The sequence below is a fragment of the Peromyscus maniculatus genome, chromosome 1 (genome assembly GCF_049852395.1).
Source record: "Peromyscus maniculatus bairdii isolate BWxNUB_F1_BW_parent chromosome 1, HU_Pman_BW_mat_3.1, whole genome shotgun sequence".
NCBI classification, from domain to species: Eukaryota; Metazoa; Chordata; class Mammalia; order Rodentia; family Cricetidae; genus Peromyscus; species Peromyscus maniculatus.
Window position 1 is genome coordinate 110,937,036 of NC_134852.1, and position 20,284 is coordinate 110,957,319.

At 40.8% G+C, this 20,284-nt stretch overlaps 1 protein-coding gene across 1 annotated transcript in view; it reads left to right on the forward strand.

Annotated features, from left to right (window-relative positions):
* Positions 1-2,042: 2,042 nt before the first annotated feature.
* Positions 2,043-20,284, forward strand: part of Pgm2l1 (phosphoglucomutase 2 like 1) — a 52,370-nt gene continuing 34,128 nt past the window's right edge. The window contains exon 1 of the mRNA XM_006982149.4: positions 2,043-2,489. Coding sequence (XP_006982211.1) covers positions 2,379-2,489 — 111 coding nt within the window. The 5' untranslated portion in view covers positions 2,043-2,378. The remainder of the gene's footprint in view (positions 2,490-20,284) is intronic.

Sequence of the window (20,284 nt, forward strand, 5' to 3'; positions counted from 1 at the left end):
CTTTAACAACTGAAACATCACTCCGACCCCAGGTTTGATTTCTTGAATCAATTACTTACATTCTTGTAGCATCAGCTCCTACAACAATTCTTGTCTTCTTGATTGTGAGCCAAGGCTCTAATAGCTGAGCCATCTTTTTAGCCCAACTATCATAATTCTTAACACATAGTAAATGTTTAATATTTGTTATGGATAATAATTCTGATTAGAGTGGACAAGTAATTTCTTCCTTGGACACACAGTTGTTTCCCAGGTCTTATGAGGTTAAAAGACCCCCTAACCCCTTAAAAGAAGCACTCGGTTTTTAAGGCAAAAACTGCAACTTGCAACTAAGGCATATTATTTTTCAGAAACTGTACAATTTTTTATGATAGTACTCTGGATTTTATTTTAGCAAGTGGCACTTTAATAGAATGAAAGGAATACTTTGGACTTACTATGTCTTTTATCTGTGAGCCTCAAAACACTCTAAAAGCACTCTTAAATTACTATACTGTCATCTCAGCACTCAGGAGATAGAGGCAGGCAGATCTCTGTGAGTTCGAGGCCAGCCTGGTCTACAGACCGAGTTCTAGGACAGCCAGGGCTACACATAGAAATTCTGTCTTGAAAAACAAACAAAAAAGAATTACTGTACTGTCATACTATAAATATTACATGCTCCTTACAAGAGCAAAAAGCTGGTGAGGATCGGGTCTTAAGTCACTCTGGAGGCAGAGGCAGGTGGATCTCTGTGAGATAGAAGCCAGCCTGGTCTAGAGAGTGAGTTCCATGACAGCCAGAGGTACACAGATAAACCCTACCTCAAAAAACCAAAACAAAACAAAAATGCTGATGAGGGAGAGTTATAATATACTCGATCTAATCACGTGCACCCCAAGAATGCCACACCAAGTAAGTCAGGGTAGATGGTAGGGTGTGGTGGTGTACAACTTTAATCCCAACGCTCTAGGGGGAGAGGCAGGTGGCTCTCTATGAGTTCAACGCCAGCCTCCTATACATCAAGTTGCAGGCTAGCCAAAGCTACAGAGGAAGACCGACCCTATCTCAAAAATAAAGAAAACTGAGTGCTCCATAGTAAGTCTTCAGTATTTCTCGGGCCTCAAGTTATGTGATCTGAAAGGTGAACATTTTATAGAAGAAAGGAGGCCAAGATGAGAAGAACTTATTTCCATTTGGGGGAGTCCATTTCTTTTTTTCCTCTGTATCCCTAATTCTATTGGTTTATGTATTTTATGATGTTTGTTCATTCTTAAAATAGGGCTAAATGCCGACCCATCCTTCTGACATTCTTACCTATTTTCCAGACATTCTGTTCTCCCTACCTCTACTCTGCTGGTGCGGCCAAGCAAAAGCAACTGCCAGCTGAGGCGCTGTGACAGGCTGGAACCCTCACTCATTTCTCTAGAACACTACTGCTTAGAAAATTCCGTTCTCCTCTCAGTTCCCTCTGTGCAAAGTGGAATGGAATATACATACCACCTCGCTCACAGGGTGGATGAAATGACAGAAAACAACTCAAACTGTCAAGCACCAAACAGGTGCAAGTATTTCCTCACGACATTCCTTGGCAGGGGCGCAGCGCAATTAAGACGCAAAGGGACGGAGCATCAGGGAACAAACAGCCTTGGGGTGGTGCTTTTCCTGTCTGAGGAAAAGGGATTGCAACGGGCGTTCCGAGCTCGGGAAAGGGGAAAAACTACAACTCCCGTGAGGCCTCACGCGCGCCACCTTGGTCTGCCAAGCGAGCCGGAGCCTCCAGGCGAAGAGGGTGGCGCCTGTGCGCGCCGGGGGACTCTGCTAGTGAGGGCTGAGGCGGGCTGCTTGAGGCGACTGGGACACCAGGTGGAGACCCACGTGCGAGTGTGGGGCGGGTAGCGGGGGGAAAGCCAGCTGGGGCAGAGCGTTCAAAAGAATTAAAGCCAGCCGTGCCCCGTCGCCTCCGCGGATAGTAAGCGCCGCTGCGGAGGCTCCGGGCGCGCGCGCTCCCGGGCTCGCGCCTCATGCCTCGGGCGCTTGGCTCGGCAGCGGCGGGCGGGGGCGGGGCAGGCGGCGCGGGGGCGGGGCCTAAGGCGGCGCGGGCGAAGGCGGCGACCCAGACATCTGGGACTGTTGTTGTTCTCTCGCCTCACGCCCGCCTCAGTCAGCTCGAGCTTGAGATCCGGAGCTGCTCGACTGGGAGGCTGAGCGGCAGTCTCCGCCCTCTCTCCCGGTTCGCTGAAGCTGCGGCAGGAGCCGGTGCTGACTGAACGCCTCCCGGTGGGTCTCCGATGCCCTTCGGCAAGGAGGGGGCGTCTGGACCCTGGTGAGCGTGCCCAGAGCTCCCCCGACTCGGTGTCTTCACCCGCCCCTCGGGCCGGCACACCCGCGTGTCTGCCATGGCTGAGAACGCAGATGGTGACCTGAACTCGAACCTGCTCCACGCCCCCTACCTCACCGGGGACCCCCAGCTAGACACGGCCATCGAGCAGTGGCTGCGCTGGGACAAGGTGGGTACCTGGACACCCGGGCATCCGTCCCCCTCTTCCTGCCCACCCTCTCACAATCCGCCCTTTCCGGTACCCACCCAGGGCTTTGCAGGCGCCCGGGGAGATGGCACCGGCCACCGCAGGGCTAGCGGAGTTGGGCGATGCCTCTCACCTATGCAGGGGCTGCCTGCACCCTCAGGAGGGGCGGGCTGGGCTGGGCAGCGACATCTGCAGCAGCTTTCTTTTGCAATAGGCTACACTCCAACCCACTCCCGTCACCCTCTTCCTTCTGGTGTGTATCATCTCTCATTCTCAAAATACTTCATCCGCATGATCCTCATCATTCTAAGTTGTACTCCGCATATTCCGCATCCATTTCCTTTCCCCTTTCTCCCTTGACTTCCTTCTTTGCAGAACCCGAAAGTGGCTTCTGGTACGTTTCGTGGACGTTATTACTAACCACTGTCTGCTGTGGTGTTGGTCTGCTGGTGTGTTTCCACCCTCTGTCGCTAGGTAATCGCTGGCCTGTTTCACGCTTATTTTCTGGTATCACCTTTTGCTCTTGGAAATGACAAGGGCTCTCCTCTTATTTCAGTCCTCTGCTGGCCGTTATTTTCTGAAGTATTCTGTTCAAAGAATCGTGGTCATGTACATTTTGAATAGCCTATTTTCCTCTAGAGCCTACATACACCATTGCTTCTCAAACCATAACGTTCCAGCAGATCATCTGGGAATCTTAAAAGGCAGATCCTGACCAGTATTTAGAAATTCAGAATTGGTGTTGCCCTGCCATCTTTCCTGTTCTCTCCCACTCCTTCTGCAGGCATATTGGGTGGATGGGTGAAAACCAGAATTAAAATGTAGCCTTTTCACCTGTAAAAGAAGCCCCTGGAGGCTCTCAGAGGACAAGATGGTAATCAGGTGTTTGCTTTGTCAAGTACATATATAACAGCTGCTGACACAGAGAAAGCAGTCCATTTTAAACTGGGTAACTGAATTTAGGGGTTTGTATGGCAGTATGTGAGATTGTGTTATACAAAAGAACTACCTAAATTAGCTTTCTGAAACAATTTATTTTCTTTCTTTCTTTTTTTTTTCTTCTTTTTCTGCATTCAAGAAGGAGAAAACAAACAAATACTGAGTGTTCTAGGCCGGTCAGGAAACACTGGTGGTGAGAAAGATAGAAGGAATTCTTGCCCTCAGTAAGCCTTCAGTTAGTAGATAAGGAAGCCCAACAAATAAGCAATGACAGTGAAGTATTTGGGGGTTACTGGAGATATATATATATATATATATATATATATATTTCAGACTCTAGAAGAATGATTAGAAGATATATATATATATATATATCTTAAATGTTCTAATCATTCTTCTAGAGTCTGAACAACAGTTTCTCAAACCTGAAAGTGCTAACAGATCATCTGGGAATCCTAAAAGGCAGTTTCTGACCAGATGGCTAGGGTGGGGCCTGACAGCCAGCCTTAGAGAGCTTCCAGGGGATTGATACCGGTATTGCTGATCTGTGGACCACACTAAAAATACTCTTTTCTCTTTCAGTATCAGCTTTGACTACGTTTTTCCTAATGAATGTCCCTGTTGAATGAAATAAATTAATACTTATTGTCTGTGCTATGCCCAGATACTGCTGAGATATAGAAATATTTAAGAACTGAAAAATGCATATAACAATAATACAACAGTTACAGTAGCAATAAGAGGTTACGGCATTCAGTTCTTATGGGAGTTCAAAAGTGAGAGTGATCTGTGGAGTGGGATGGTCAAAGAAACCTTTTCTTTAAAATTTTTTTATTTTTATTTTTTTTTTTTTGATATTTCATGGCAAAGTTTCTCTGTGTAGTCCTGGCTGTCCTGGAACTCACTCTGTAGACCAGGCTGACCTTGAACTTACAGAGATCCTCCTGCCTCAGCTTCTTGAGTGCTGGAATCAAAGCCGTGTGCCACCACCTCCTGGCTTCAAAGAAGACTTTATGAGAACATGGAATGCACATAAAAAGAACAGGAAAAGCCTGAAGGAGAAAGATGAAATAAATATAGACCTCAATGAACATAAAAGAGGAGAGAAAACAAAGGCTCCCAAATAAAATATAAAGAACAAGTAATAAGTGCCTTAACAGAAGACCACATTTAAATGATGTTATTGATTGTGTATTATTGATCTCTTTTTTAATGGAGAATAATGCTTTTATCTGAGAAACAAAGGTTTATCTTCTATAGATATATCAATCTGTAAGTAAGCTAGGCTAAGTCCGAGGCCACTGAAATTTAGAGTACAAAATGAAATTTAAGTGTTTCATTGCACATTGACAGTACATACAGTCTTTTAATGCAGAGAGTCTGAGTTCAACTCCTGATTAATACCAATTAAGGAACCCTGATAATGCTGCTGATTCTTGAAGACTGATGAGGCATGAAATAAGTTACAAATTGGTCTTAGGGTAATTTGCTATTTGCCATAGTCATTAACATTATTAATTTTAGCCTTGGTGGCTTAGGATATATTGAAAAGTCTCCATTAAAAAAATATTCATGTTGAACTTTCTCAATTAGTTAACATTCAGATTTGCCAAGATAGAAGACTAAGAATTGGAAAGATGGAAGCTTGAATGTATGTAGTTAATAGTTTGTGTCTGCCAGAGCTTAGGGTACATAGAGAGAAATCTTTGGAAAGGTATGTGAAGACCAGATTGTAGAAGAGCTTTAGTATATCTTTAGTGGCCTTCAGCAAGTAAGAGTGTCTGTAAGTGCCAAAAAGAAAATAGTACAAGAAGACAGGCCCCGCATGGTGACTCTTAGCTATGCTCTCAGCACTTGGGAGGCTGACACAGGAGGAGCAGTTAGAGTTTGAGGCCAGCCTGGGCTGCATAGTGAGTTTAGGTCAGCCTAAAGAGAGTGAGATGCTTGGTTTTCTTTTTTGTTTGTTTGTTTTTGTTTTGTTTTGAGACAGGGTTTCTCTGTGTAGTCCTGGCTGTCCTGAACTCACTTTGTAGACCAGGCTGGCCTTGAACTCACATAGATCTACCTGTCCCAGCCTCCCAAGTGCTGGGATTAAAGACGTGCACCACCACCGCCGGCTCTTGGTTTGTTTTTAACCAGATTTACTGGGGCTAGGGTACTCTTGTGTAGCTGCAGTGGGGACTTGGCTCTGACTTCCTACTTGTATCCAGGCTTTTGTTTAGTATGTTAGCTTCCTTAGCCACTCAGCTCAAGGTCATAAAAACTGATGGCTGATTTAAGAACACAGTTTTATTAACTTATGGTTTATGGTATAGATGAAGAGTCAAGTAGATTTGTTTCTAATCCAGGCATTTGGTAGATACACCGTAGGGAAGCCAAATAATCCAAAGATTTTTGGTGATCATGAAGCCAAATCACAGGGAGTCAAATATATAAGATTAACCACATCAGCTTGTGACATGTAAGTGCATACATCCCTGAATGGGGCTGTGCTACTACTATAACCCACTAGGTCCATGGATCAAGGAGTTCTCCTATCAGCTGTGCACAGATAACTCTACCACCACCATGCTCTCCTCTGCTCTAGGTAAGGCTCCTTCCTGTTTCTTTCATTCAGTGCTTTCATGCACTGTCAAATTATAGACAAGCAGCCCTGGCCTAAAAATCAAGGTTCTTTAACCTCACAACTGTCCGTTGATTCTGTTCCAATGTGAATTTTAACTCTGTAAGCAATCATATATCTAAGATATTAAGCAGTGGTAAAGCATGGATGAGTAGATAGGGTATATATACATATATATATATTTTTTTAAAGAACTGGGACACAAGGCAGAGGTGCTCTGCTGATTGTAACAGCAACACAAAGGTCTTATATATTGACAGCAATGTGGAGGCAGGAATTAGCAATGGCAATTTAAGAAATAGTGAGTAGAGCATTCTGGTCTCCGAATGTAGATCTGTATTAAGAAAGAGTAGAATATGAAGCTGAAGATAGGTTATATCTATGTCTATAAAGAGACTGGAAAAGGAAATAAAAAAGGACATCAGTCAAAGCCAGCAATTTTCAGATGTTTAACTATAGAATATTTTTCAACACAAATTGACCAGAACAAAAAGACTGTGAATTAATTTTCTATGCTTCCTTTATTTAGTCTTACATTGCTATAGTAAGTACCTGAGCCTGGGTCATGTTTAAAGAAGGGGGGTTTGCTTAGCTCAGTTTGTATGAGATCAGCAGCCACATTTGTTTGGCTTCTAGTTAGAGCCTCATGGCTGATGGAATCCTGACAGAAGCATATGTAAAAAAGATTACATAGTGAGGCAGGAAGCCAGAGAGCAGGGAGGGGTAAGCCTTGCTTTTTACATGTTCTTCTCTCCCCTTAACCTCTTCTCCTCTCTCCTGTAAACTACAGCTTATTCTTGTTAGAACTCATACACAGAACCCCTAGGGAAATGCCTCTGGTGGTGACCCAGTTACCTCCCCCTCGGACCCAACCCTTGAAAGGTTCTGCTACCTCAGTACCTCCACACTGAGGGCCAAGCCTTTGATATGGGAAGCCTTGAGGTACAGGCCACATTTAGACTATAGCACGTTCCAATGTTTGATAGTTATATTACTAGTTCTTTATTCTTTTGAAAAATTAAATAATTTAATCTGTGTAAATAAGATCCACAGAACAATAACTTGCAGACATAGAAATCCCAGCTGACCATTCTAGTTAAGAAGATGTTGGCAGAAAACATACTGTGTATACAAAACAGAGAAAATCATACCAATGTCCCAGGAATAATCGGTGGCGATTAATAACTAAGTATCATCTATATGAAGAAAACAGTTTGTATGAACAAAAAGATAAAGCAGTAGGTACATATATAAAAAGAGATACAATGGAGAACATAAAAACCTCAAAATTATAAATTAAAAATAGAGAACTATTTCATCATCAAATAAGAAAAGATAGTGTGAAAAATCAACCAGAAACAAGAATGAGCTCTAGGAAATGAAAGGAAAAAAGTTAAAGGAAAAAGTGATCCCCCCTTTACCAAATGCACACACACACACACACACACACACACACACACACACAAGTTAAAGTTGAAGAAACAGAAAAAAATAAGAGAAATGTTTGACATGGAATAAGAAATCCTGGCTGGTAAGTTATGCTCTAGATCCACAGTGTGCATCAAGAAATAATAGAATGTAATGTCAATGGTGTTTTTTGTTTTGTTTTTTTTAAGGTGTTAGTGATGTGAATGGCTTGTCATTTCTATCAGTGTCAGAAAAGCAATTAAGCAGTCACCTATAAAGAAAGGAAGGAAGGGAAAGAGAGTGGGAGGGCCAGCAAAAGCAGGAAGGAAGGAAGTAGGGCTGAGGGTGTAGCTCAGTGGTCTAGTGCTTGCCTAGCCACCCTGACCTCAGTTAGTAAATTATTGACCAAAAATGAAACAAATTAAAACATGCCCTGATCTTGAATAATTAATTGGTGAAGCTTAAGTAAGAAACTGTTTGGATTCTTTTCAGATAGCACAGGGGTGTGTCAAAAGAGTCTAAAGTAAGCATTATTTAGAGCATCTTAACCTAGTAATTATACTATTTTCTCTTTTGATGATCAACCAGAAGATAGAACATAGCATTTAATTTTTATAATTATGGTGGAATATGCATAAAAGTAACCATCTTGATCATTTTTAAGGATTATATAGTTCATTAGTTTCCATAAAATATTCACATTCTTGTGGAACAGACCTTCAGAATTTTTCATCTTGCTAGGCTGAAACTCGATGCCCATTAAATAACTTGTTTCTTCCTCTTTCCCCTGAAAACCGCCATTCTCCTTTCTGTTTCTAGAATTTGACTACTCTAGGTACCTTATATGAGTGGAGTCCAAGTGTTTGTCTTTTGTAACTGGCTTATATCAGCACGGCCCTCATTATTCATCCATGCTGTGGATAGGATTTCATTTTGATGGCACAACAAAGGTATAGGTGTTGTGTGGCAAAACTTCCCGGGGAGACCAAACTCATAAGGTTTAGAGCAGACCCCTATCTCTATCAGAGAGATACCCCAGATAGGAGTCCCATGACAGACCAAAGTACGGATCCCATCAAAGTCCAATGTGGTGAACCAGTGGGTTTCACTGCGGTTACTTACAGGAGTAGAAATGATTCAAAAGACAGCTGCATCACCAAGCCCATCCCAGCTCACAAACCTGGGAAACTGAAGCGCTCTGCACAGCCTGCACCCTACTGTTGGAGAGTGTTCCTTCTAGGTGCCTCAGTTCCTCTAAACCTCCTCCAGCAGCTTGGCTGGTTTCTGCTTCTTCCAAGCAGCTGGTCTGGTCTTGGAGTCTTCTTGGGAAAGTCTTCTTTGCAGCCAGGCTTTGCTTACTGGTCAGTTTCATGGAATGTTTTTAAATTTTTTACCCACCTGCTTGAGGAGCTTCCTTGCAGGGTGGAATGTTTCAGTCTCAGAGAAAACTGTTACATATCAACAGGTCACACAGTGACTTTGGGGTTTGGCCTGTGTGCTTTGTTTCATGATGCTTTCCACCTTCCTAATGGCTGTTGAAATTGCTAGTTAGTACCGAGGCTGCTGCCCTCTGCTGTTGGAGTTAATAGAAAGCGATTTATTCTGATGCAAAGGAGCCAGGGGTCCCGCATGAGCTTTGCTACCAATCCTGTATAGGATCTTTTCAAGTAAATAATTGAATAAGCACTTATATTAGTTACTTTTCTCATTGTTGTGACAAGATATGTGTCAACAGGAACTTAAGAGAGGAGAGCTTATGTTGACATTTCTCTGAGGTATATCTATCATGACAAGGAAGGCACAGTATCGGGAACATGAGACAGCTGGCACGTCATGTTTGTGGACAGATGAATGCTTAACTTGCCTCTTCCTTTTTATTTACATAGCTCAGGAAATGCCTATATAAACACAAAATAAAGATGTGTTTCCTAGGTGATCCCAAACCCCATCAAGTTGACAAGATTAAACATCACAGTATCTTACCAAAGTATGAAAATGATCATATTTTAATGCCCCAAAGAGTACAGAGACCATAATACTGTAAATGAAAAATATTTTCTCAGGTACAAAAGCATTTTAGTTTTCAGCTAACCAAAGCTTACCTTGTTAGAAAATCTCTTGATGTAAGTGGTTTTTTCTCTGCTACAGAATTTTCTTATATAATTTTTTTTTCATTGGAATGTTTCACTTTTATGCAGTAAAAAAAATTTAAAACTCTGAATGCTAATTGTGTTAGTCCATTTTATATCATGATGACAAATTACTATGGATACTCATCTTATAAAGAAAAAAAAGATTTATTTGGGTTCACAGTTTCGAAGATTGTCTTAGTTAGGGTTTCTGTTGCTGTGAAGAGACACCATGACTACAGCAACTCTTACAAAGAAAACATTTAGTTGAGGTGGTGAATTTCAATTTCAGAGGTTTTGTCCATTATCATCATGGCAGGGAGCATGGCAGCATTCAGGCAGACATGGTACTTGCTACAGCTTGATCAGAAGGCAACAGGAAGTGAACTCCTCACTGGCGTGGCTTGAGCATATATGAATGAGATCTCAAAGCCCACCTCCACAGTGGCACACTTCCTCCCACAAGACCACACCTATTCCAACAAGGCCACACCTCATAATAGTGTCACTTGCTGTGAGCTTATGGGAACCAATTGCATTCACACTACCACAGAGCCTTGCTTCTTTGGGCCTGTGGGAAGACAGCAGATGGAGTAAAACTTCCCACCTCGTGGACAAGAAGCAGAAGAAAGAGGGATCAGAACCCTTCTCTAAAGGAAAACCTCAGTGACCCAAAGACCTCTCACTGGGCTCCACCTCTTAACATTTGTACAACCTCTCAAAAGTGCCATATTGGAAACCAAGCCTTGAGCGCACAGACCTTTGGAGGGCATTCAAGTTCTATACTTTTTTGTTTGTTTGTTTGTTCGAGACAGGGTTTTTCTGTGCAGTTTTGGTGCCTGTCCTGGATCTCCCTCTGTAGACCAGGCTGGCCTCGAACTCACAGAGATCTATCTGCCTGACTCTGCCTCCGGAGTGCTGGGATTAAAGGCGTGTGCCACCACAGCCTGACTATAAGTTCTGTACTTTTTAAATCTATCAATAGGTGTCTTAGGGTTTTTTTTTGGGGGGGGGTTGTTTTGTTTTGTTTTTATTGCTGTGAAGAGACACCATGACTATGGCAACTCTTACAAAGAAAACATTTGAGGTGGTGGCTTACAGTTTCAGAGGTTCGTTCATTACCATCATGACAGGGAGCATGGCAGCATGCAGGTAGACATGGTACTGGCTACATTTTGACTAGAAGGCAGCAGGAAGTTGATAGTCACACTGAGGGAAGCTTGAGCAAAAGAGACCACAAAGCACACCTCCACAGTGACACACTTCCTGCAACAAGGCCACCCTTCCTAATAGTGCCACTCCCTTTGGGGGCCATTTTCTTTCAAACCACCACAGTAGAGTAGTGGCTAACTTTGGCACTGAAGTGGAAAGAATAGCACAAATTTACATCTATTAAAGGGACCTCTGCATAAATATATAAACACATTGGTATATGCATCTACTTTTTTTACTTCGTTGTGCCAAAGACTTTTAATGTGAGATCTATGGCAGTTGTATATTTTGTGATCAATATATAAGCTCTACACTGTAGTGTAATATTGGTTGTGTGACTTTATATACTTGTTTAAATCGAACCCTTAAAAGGACAGATTTACTGTTAGTTGTGTAAGTGTAAAGTATATCTCAGTAAGCCCAACTTACAATAATAAAAAGTATACAGAAAAGCTCTGAAGCTAATGTTGAGGAAACATGGATAAATCCAGATGGATATGGATCATGTTTTGCTCTATTATGTATGAATTAGTGGTAGAAAATGCTTGGTAGTGTTCTCATTTTCTCTTTATAAAACATTTGCAAAATATAACAATGTTAAGGATTCAATACTTAGAAAGTGCTTGCATTCTCAATGGCATTATAAAACATATTTTTCCCATGGCATACAAAGTACAAAATCAGATTGAGTGCTGGGCGTATAGCTCAGGGTAGAGCCCGTTAGTTTAGCATGCACACGGCCCCAGATTCAGTCCCCAGCACCCAAAGCCAAAGCCAACAGTGAGTTCATGTTTATCTCAATTGTAGTGCACTATTAGCTCTCTTACTTGAAAATTTTTGCTTACACTTTTGTAATATTTCTTTGATATTTGGGGTGACAAGATTAGATCACTTATATAAATATAAATCAAATTTTATACAAATTACAGATGTAACAACTCTTGTATAAAATAACTACTTAGAGAGCATGATAAAGCTATATTTGCCATATTGTATTATTGACTGTGTTTTGTGAAGAAATTATAACTTTTGAAAATTTTGTATGCTATTTAGAATTCAGATAATAGGTACCTACATTTTCAAAAATCATATATTAACCACTGACATTAGAAATTAATATTTTGTTTTGATTTGTTTTCTGGCATTGAAATAATTTTAAAAGATTTTTTAAAAAGGAATTGGATTATTATTATTTTTTTTTTTAAAGACTTATTTATTGATTATATATACAGTGTTCTGTTTGTATGTCTGCACACCAGAAGAGGGCACCAGATCTCATTACAGATGGTTGTAAGCCAACATGTGGTTGCTGGGAATTGAACTCGGGACCTCTGGAAGAGCAGTCGGTGCTCTTAACCTCTGAGCCATCTCTCCAGCCCGAATTGGATTATTTTTAAGTTAAAACAACAACAGCAAAAATTTAAGGAAATTCAGAGAAAATTCTAGATATGTACTGGAAAAAGAGTATAGAATATGATCAGAGGATTTAAAATGCATCTGTAATTTGTTTATTTAAAAAGATCTGATTTAAATTTAACAAGATCTTATTGTTCAACAAGATTGAAACTGTTTAGCATTTTCTGTATTTTTTTTTTTGGTTTTTCGAGACAGGGTTTCTCTGTGTAGCTTTGCGCCTTTTCCTGGAACTCACTTGGTAGCCCAGGCTGGCCTCGAACTCACAGAGATCCGCCTGGCTCTGCCTCCCGAGTGCTGGGATTAAAGGCGTGCGCCACCACCGCCCGGCACATTTTCTGTATTTTAAAAACAGAGAGAAGTAAATTTGTTAATAAATCTCATGATTTAATTTTCCTAAAAAGTTCCATGAGCATATTAATGTAAAAATTTGATAACCGCCTTTCTGAGTCTCAGAACTACCTGCCACAACTCCAATCTTTTTCATCATAATTACACACCACAGTAAGATTAATCCGCCAAGGATCAACAGTAAATGGAGTGTAATTCCAGCTAAATCCGGTTAGAGAAGGGGGATTGCCCCTAAAAGGCACAGCAATTCAAGCCTATTGTGGATTCAGAATACTGGCTCTACTCTGAGCATGAGTTTGTATATAGGTTAAAAAGAATTTTAAAAATGAGAGTAACTACCTCAAGCAACTCTTGGGTTGATTGAAACTTGAGAAATTAACATTGAAAATTATCTTGCATTGTCTGTTTCTCTTCTGAGATGGCTCCTCTTTTCCTTATGTCATTGAGTGATAATATAAGCCACATTAAAATCCTTGTTAGTATGCTAATGCTAACATTTGAATGTCTTGGTGTTGGCCACTATAGGTTATCTTTTTTTTTTTTTTTTTTTTTTAGTTATTAGTTAATTATAGGCTCTATTGTTGTCAATCAGCTGAGGGTTCTTTTGCTTCAAATAGAAATCGGTATAATTCCCTTAGAGCCAGCAACTCTAAGCTAGATTGTTGCTACTCTCAGATCATTTGCTCTCAGGATTTGTGACTCCTTTGGGTGTCACATATCAGATACTTACATTATGATCCATAACACTAGCAAAATTATAGTTATGAAATAGCAATGAAAATAATTTTGTGTTTGGGGGTCACCACAACACGAAGAACTATATTAAAGGGTTGCAGCATTAGGAAGGTTGAGAACCACACTAGACTCTTAAGTGCTACTAGCCCAGAACCCAGCAGTTGGTGCTATAACCTTGAGCTTAGTGCATCGGCATTCAGGGTTCCCTAATGTTTAGCTCCTTTGCAGCCAGAGCTAGTAACTGCAACTTTCTACAACTTTTCTAGTATTTGGGTCTTGCAGTTCTTCCCTGGACTTGGCTCTTCGCAGTCCTTGGCCTTCTGCAGTCTTAGCCCTTAACTGTCTCTTGCCTTCTTAGCACTTTTGTAGTCAGTCTCAACTCAAGTAGTCTCTGGACCTCTTCAGGCACCTTCTAGCTGCTGCTGTTGGGTATGTCTGGGACTGAGAGCTCAGGAGTTGCCTGCTTTTCCTATTTACAGGTTCAGCCTGTGATACAGATCAAAAGTAGGCAGCACTAGTCAGATGAGGCTGGAGCCAGAGCTGAAGTATCAGCGGGTAAGTGGACAAGAGAGAGATTTGGGGCTGCTCAGAGGAGAATGAAAGGAGCATTGCTTATACAGCCATACACACATGTGCATGTGTTACATGCCTTGAGAGTTGCTCCTTCCAGACCAAATTTAGGACATCTGGGAGGAGGTGGGGCAGCTATGGATAAAGTTATGTAGAGTAACTGTAGAAACTTATCTGAAGCCAACATGGATGAAAGGAAGTTAAATAAAAGCCTCAGCTATGGTGGTTGCCATGGCAGTATCAGTGGGTCCTGCCATTGAAATAAAGTATATTTGAGGCATCTGTGACTGGTTGGGAGTCTCCTCCAGATGTTGGTGGCAGGATGGGAGTCTCCCTGAGCAGCTTTGAAGTTTTTAGGGCAGGTAGGGCTGAACCTGGTCATAGTGGTACATGTATGTAATCCCAGCACTTGGGAGATGGAAGTGTGAGGATCAGGAGTTGAAGGTCACACTCAACCATGTAGCAAGTTTGAGACTAGGCCGAGCTATTCAGATACAGCTGGAGTTTACTTGCCTTATAGGAAGCTAATTTTTTTAATGACATTTAAAATTCCTCTTGCTGAAATACAGAAATGTGATTAGCTTTTATATATTGATCCAGAAGCCCAACACTAATTCCAGATTTTCTGGATTTGTATGTATGACAAATCATTTCATCTTAAAAATATGCTGTCATTTTTGTGTCTTTTTTTCTTTATACCTTAACTAGGGTTTTTTTTTCCTTTTGTTTTTTTTTCTATTTTTAATTATAGCTGTCCATTAGAGAACCAGAAAGTTTTTTTCTATTCTTTGTAGTCTAAGATATATGCATATATATGTAAATATACAAAAACACACGTATATTTCATTGGCTTCAGATTTCTTGTCATCTGGTATTATATTATGAGAAATCTATCTGTTTTTGTCCCTGGTTCTTAGCACAGTGTCCCTAAAACCTTTGGAATTTCCTGAGTTATTGAAGTGTCCTTTGTTATTCATAACAGCCTTTTTGATTACATCTGAGTTTATGATTCAATGGAGCCCCTAGACAGCCTTAGAAAAGGCAGCCACCAGAATGACCAGGTGGACTTTCTGCCTCTCACTAACTGCTGACCTCTGGTGAAGGAAGGTTGGGGGCTAGAAATTGGGCTCTGTAACAACTCTTGAACCTGGATCCAGAGTGCTGGGAGAACGCCTAGCTAGAGAATGGGTGCCCCATCCTCCTTCCCCCACATCTGGCCTTATTCATCTCTTCCATTTGCCTGTTCCTGAGTTGTCTTATAATAAGCTGGTGAACTAAACTAGTCTCTTGAGTTTTATGAGGCATTCTAGAAAAGTTTTGAACATGAGGAGCTGGTCAATGAGAACTCCCTTTTATGGTTCTATAATCTTTCCTTTAGAAGTATGAGTAGCCCAGAATTCGCACTGGGCATTCCAAAGTAAGGCAGTACTGTGGACTAAACTCCGTAACTTTTAAGATCTGATTTCAAGCTGAGTAGATAGTGGCAGAATTATATTAAATCATGAATACTCAGTTTAAAGACAGAGAAGTGGATGGATATTGGGAAAGATACTGTAAACTGGAACTTGAGGGCAAAAGCCCTGGCTTTGGTAGTCCCACCAGACTAGACTACCTGTCTCAGTTCACCAGTTACAAGAGACAAGTGATGCTGGAAAACAGAGATTTTAATCAATTTGCATGGCATTAGTTGCTTTTCTATTGCTGTGGTTAACCATAACCAATGTAACTTTAAAGTATTTAATTTGGGCTTGCAGGGTTAGTCAGTGACCTTAATGGTTAGAGAAGTATGGCAGCAGGCATGAATGGTGCCGAACAGTAGATAAGAGCTTACTACACCTTAACACATAACTAGAGAAAGAGACACTGGGAATGTTGTGGGCTTTGAAACCTCAAAACCTGCCCCTGTGACACACTTCTTACTGCAATCCTTTGCACAGAATTCTACCAACTGGGACCAAGTATTGAAACAGATGAGCCCATGGGGGTGGGGATGGGGGCATTCTCATTCATACCACCATACAAAAGGAACAGATACAAATCAAGGTATTAATAATAGTTTAGGTTTAAGTAGGGAAAGAATTATGCATAAGGAAAATATGCATAATGAAGCAGTCTGGTCAGGGAGTGATCCTGCTGGCTATTGTCTAATACATTGTAGCAAAAGCAGCTTCTAAGTGCCTGTTCTAACACCACATATTTGGTGTCAGAAGGAAAAAAAGACCACAAATATTTTTACATATGAGTTATTTTGTCCTTAAGGTCATTAGATGATATTTTAATTTTTACACAACTAACTTCATAATGCTGTCAAAGAACCCATTATTTAATTAAGACTACTCAGTAAACACCTGACTGTCTAGATTTTTATCCCTGGTGTTTAATATTTAAATGAATGTTAAAACTACATATTTTTTTAATGAACTATAGACAAAGATCTGAGATCCTATGAGTCATCCTACTTTAGTATAGAAATTTCAAAACTGGTCACAGTTTGATTTGTGTGCTCCATATTTTCATGGTAGAGCTTAGTAAGTACGCTGATTTTTATGCAGTCAGGTCTTAGTGTTCTACAAAAGTAAGTTTTATTTCAGTATGATCCTAGTTAGTAGTACTCATTTGGATGTTGGAGGGCTTCCATTGCCTGATGACAGATGGTTAGGTTCATATTCCAGATACAGCCTGCACCTGAACCCACCAGCATCTTTGAAAAGTTTAAAAAGAAAGCAATTATTGTAGTGTAATGCCTGGAACGCTGTCCAGTACTAAATGCTCTTCAAATGTTGGCAGTTCAGACCTGTGCAGAAAACATGTGGCTAGATACAGATGTCCTGGAGGCGCCTCTGGACTTGACTCCACGGAGCTACTTTAGAAAGGCTAATGCCAATTGTGATTTTGTTGTTTTTTGCTTTTGAGACAGGGTCTCACTGTGTAGCTCTGACTGGACTCAGATCTGCCTGCCTCTGCCCCTGGGTGCTGGGGTTGAAAGCATGAGGCACTATGCCTAGCAGCAGTTGTGATCTTGACCTTTATCCCTTACATAGTTGTGAAGGTTTAGGAGAAGTTACTAGATAGTATTTGGCTCCAGTGAATAGTCAAATCTTTGATGTCTATAATTATATTCACAAAATTAATGTAAATAATTTAAATTATAATCTTATATCCTTAATATTTTTCTCTTTTCCCATTTAGAAATTCTTATTTTTCTTTGCCTTATGCTTCCTTGCCATAGTTTACTTGATTTTTTTTGTTTACCACATTTCTGCACTTAACAGCATTTTTTATCCTACATAGTTTTTTTTTGTTTTGTTTTGTTTTTTTTGGAGACAGGATTTTTCCATGTGGCCCAGGCTGCCCTTGAACTTGCTGTGTAACCCAGGCTGCTCTTAAACTAGGGGTCCTCTTTCCTCAGCCTCCCCAGTGCCCCAGTGCCGAGATTGTAGATGTGTGCCACCACACCCAGCCTTCCATTCTGTAAAACTATTAGTTCCTTAGAACAGGCCATTTACACATAGATATGAAAGGTACTTGACTACTACTGTCTCTGTTGACTTCCTATAACCAATTTCTTTTGAATCCAGAAACATTAGGCAGTATTTGTATATATTTTCCTAGAACCTTAGCCTGTACCCGACTGGTGTTTCACCTTTTGCTTTTTCCCACTTAAAATACTTTTCATCACTGTACATGTAGAAGTGCTCCATTCACTTAAGAGCTGGATAGAATTTTAGTGCATTGATGGGCCAAATTAATTATCCAGTCATAACTGATAGGCACTTATGTTTCTTTTCTCCTTTTTATTTTGCTATTAACTTCAGACACATCTATGTGTCTCTCTGGTATCAGTTTTCAGAAATTGGATTATTGAGTAGGTTTCCGTGCATTTAAACTTTGACAAAATTTTGCCAAATCACCTCCATAGTGGGTGATTTATTCTTCTGCCCACAATATGTAAAAGTCTTTGCTTTCCCAGATGCTTTTTCATTAGAAATATTTATTTCCTTATTAGATCAACATGATGTGTGTCTACTAAGACTTTGTTAGCAGTGTGAATTGCCAGTTCCATTGAAACAGTGTAGAAGCAGCCAAGTGTGGTAACCCAACCCTGTAATCCCAGCACAGGGGAGATGGAGTCTTAACTTTCTCAAATTCTTGATTCTACAGTTCAGTATCAAGTATTTTTCTTTGCTAGCATAAAAAACAAAAACTATATTTTTGTTGTAATCCCTGTATTTCTTAAAAATGAGCCTGAGTATGTTTTCATATACTTTACTTGCTTTTCTGCAAACTATCTTCATAGATTTTAACTTTTCTAATGGGTCATTGACTTTTTAAAATTTATTTAATCATGAAGAAATAAGCTTCAGCAAGCATAGTACACCTATAGCCCTGGTGACTTGGAGACAGAGGTGAGAGGATCAGGTGAACTCAGGTTTTTCCTGTCTGCCTGAAGAACACAGTGAAACTATCTCAAACAAGGAAAAAAGAAAGAAAAAGTGTAACATGAATTGCTAAATGGTCTTATTAATAGAAAACCCAGAGCCAGATATTGGGGTTAAAGCTGAGAGATCAGAGAAGCAGAGCAAGCCAGCCACAAGTTCTTACCTCTACGAAATCCTTAGTCTAAAGAGAGTGAGTTCCTGTTTCCTCACGCCTCATATACCTTTCTGTGTCCTGCCACATTACTTCCTGGGATTAAAGGCGTGTGTCACCACTGCCTGGTTTTGTTTCTCTCATGTAGCCCAGTGTGGCCTTGAACTCACAGAGATCCAGATGGATCTCTGCTTCCCAAGTGATAGGATTAAAGGTGTGTGCCACCACTGCCTGACCCCTGTGTCTAATTTAGTGGCTGGCTCTGTCCTCTGATCCCCAGGTAGGCTTTATTGGGATACACAGTATATCACCACATTTTATTTATTCCACATTTTCCCTCTCAGATCATCTTTTTAATTTCTTCATATAATTTTTATCATGGAAGATATAATTCTAACTTTACCAATAATGTAATATTTTATTTGGTAAATCACAATTTTCCATTGGCCATCTTAAAAATATTTCTGATTTAAAACCAAAAACTAAAAAACAAAACAAAACAAAACTATTGTGATGCTAGGCCTGGTGGTTCATGCCAGGTACTTAGGAGGCTGAGATAGGAGGAGCAGAAGTTCAAGGCCAGCTAGGGCAACTTAGTGTAATCCTTCTTAAAAAAAAAAGTTTTTTAGTGGGGGGACAGGTAGAGCTCAATAGTAGAACAATAGTAGAAAACTTGGTTTAATCCCTAATACTGCTACCCCCTCCCCCCAAAAAAACCTACCAGCAATAGCCCTAATTTCAGTGATACTGGACACATCTTATGTATAGCTTTTATCTAAGCTTCCCCCCTGTTTTTCTCTTTTTTTAAAAAAAAATTTTTTTATTAGTTCTTTAAGGGTTTATACAATGTATTTTGATCATAGTCACTCCTCCTCCCCTAACTTCCCAGATCCACCCCCACTTCAACACCCTTCCTACTTTGTGAATTTGTGTCCTTTATTTTTAATTTTTTTTTAAAAACACATCAAGACCCATTTGTGTTGCCCAAATATTCTCGGATATATGGTCTTCCTCTGGAGAGTGGTCTGTTTATCTGGAGCTACCCTTTTAAAGAAAGCTCTTTCCTCCCGGCATCTAACAACTGCCAGCGGTTCCAAAGCGAGGAGTGGGATTCGTGCCCAACTCCGTCCCCATGCTGGGATTCGGTCTGGCCTGAGCTTTCGTAGGCTTGTGTATGTTGTTGCAGCTGCTATGAGTTCGCAAGTGCCGCTGCACAGCTCTGTCCCGAAGACACCGTTTCCCTGGCGTCGTCCACTGCCTTGAGCTCTTATGCCTGTTCTGCCCCCTCTGCTGCAACGATCCCTGAGCCTTGGGAGGAGGGGGTAAGGTTCCATTTAGGGCTGAGTATTCTGTATTCTTTTCTTCTCTGCACTTTGGCCAGTTGTAGGTATCTGTTAATCACTCTCTACTGCAAATAGAAATTTCTTAGATGAGAATTGGGAGTTGCATTGATCTATGGGTATAATGGTAAGTCATTAGAAGTTGATTTACGACTGTGTCCATTTATCAGAATAATAGTATAATAGGTTCTCCCTTAGGGCCTAGCCATAGGTTCTTATCCCAGTAATGGTGCCAGGTATTGGTTTAATCTTGTGCAGTGGGACTTAAATCCAATTAGGAAGTGTTGGTTACCTGTGATGTTCTTGTCATTATTGCACCAGTGAGCATGTCTTGCCATGCCAGTCTTTATTATAGGTCTCAGGGTGTAGGGGGAAGTTTTGCCATCCGCAGCCATTTATAAAATAATTATACAGAGGCTTATATTAATTGCAAACTATGTGGCTTATGGCTCCTGCTTATGTTAGCTA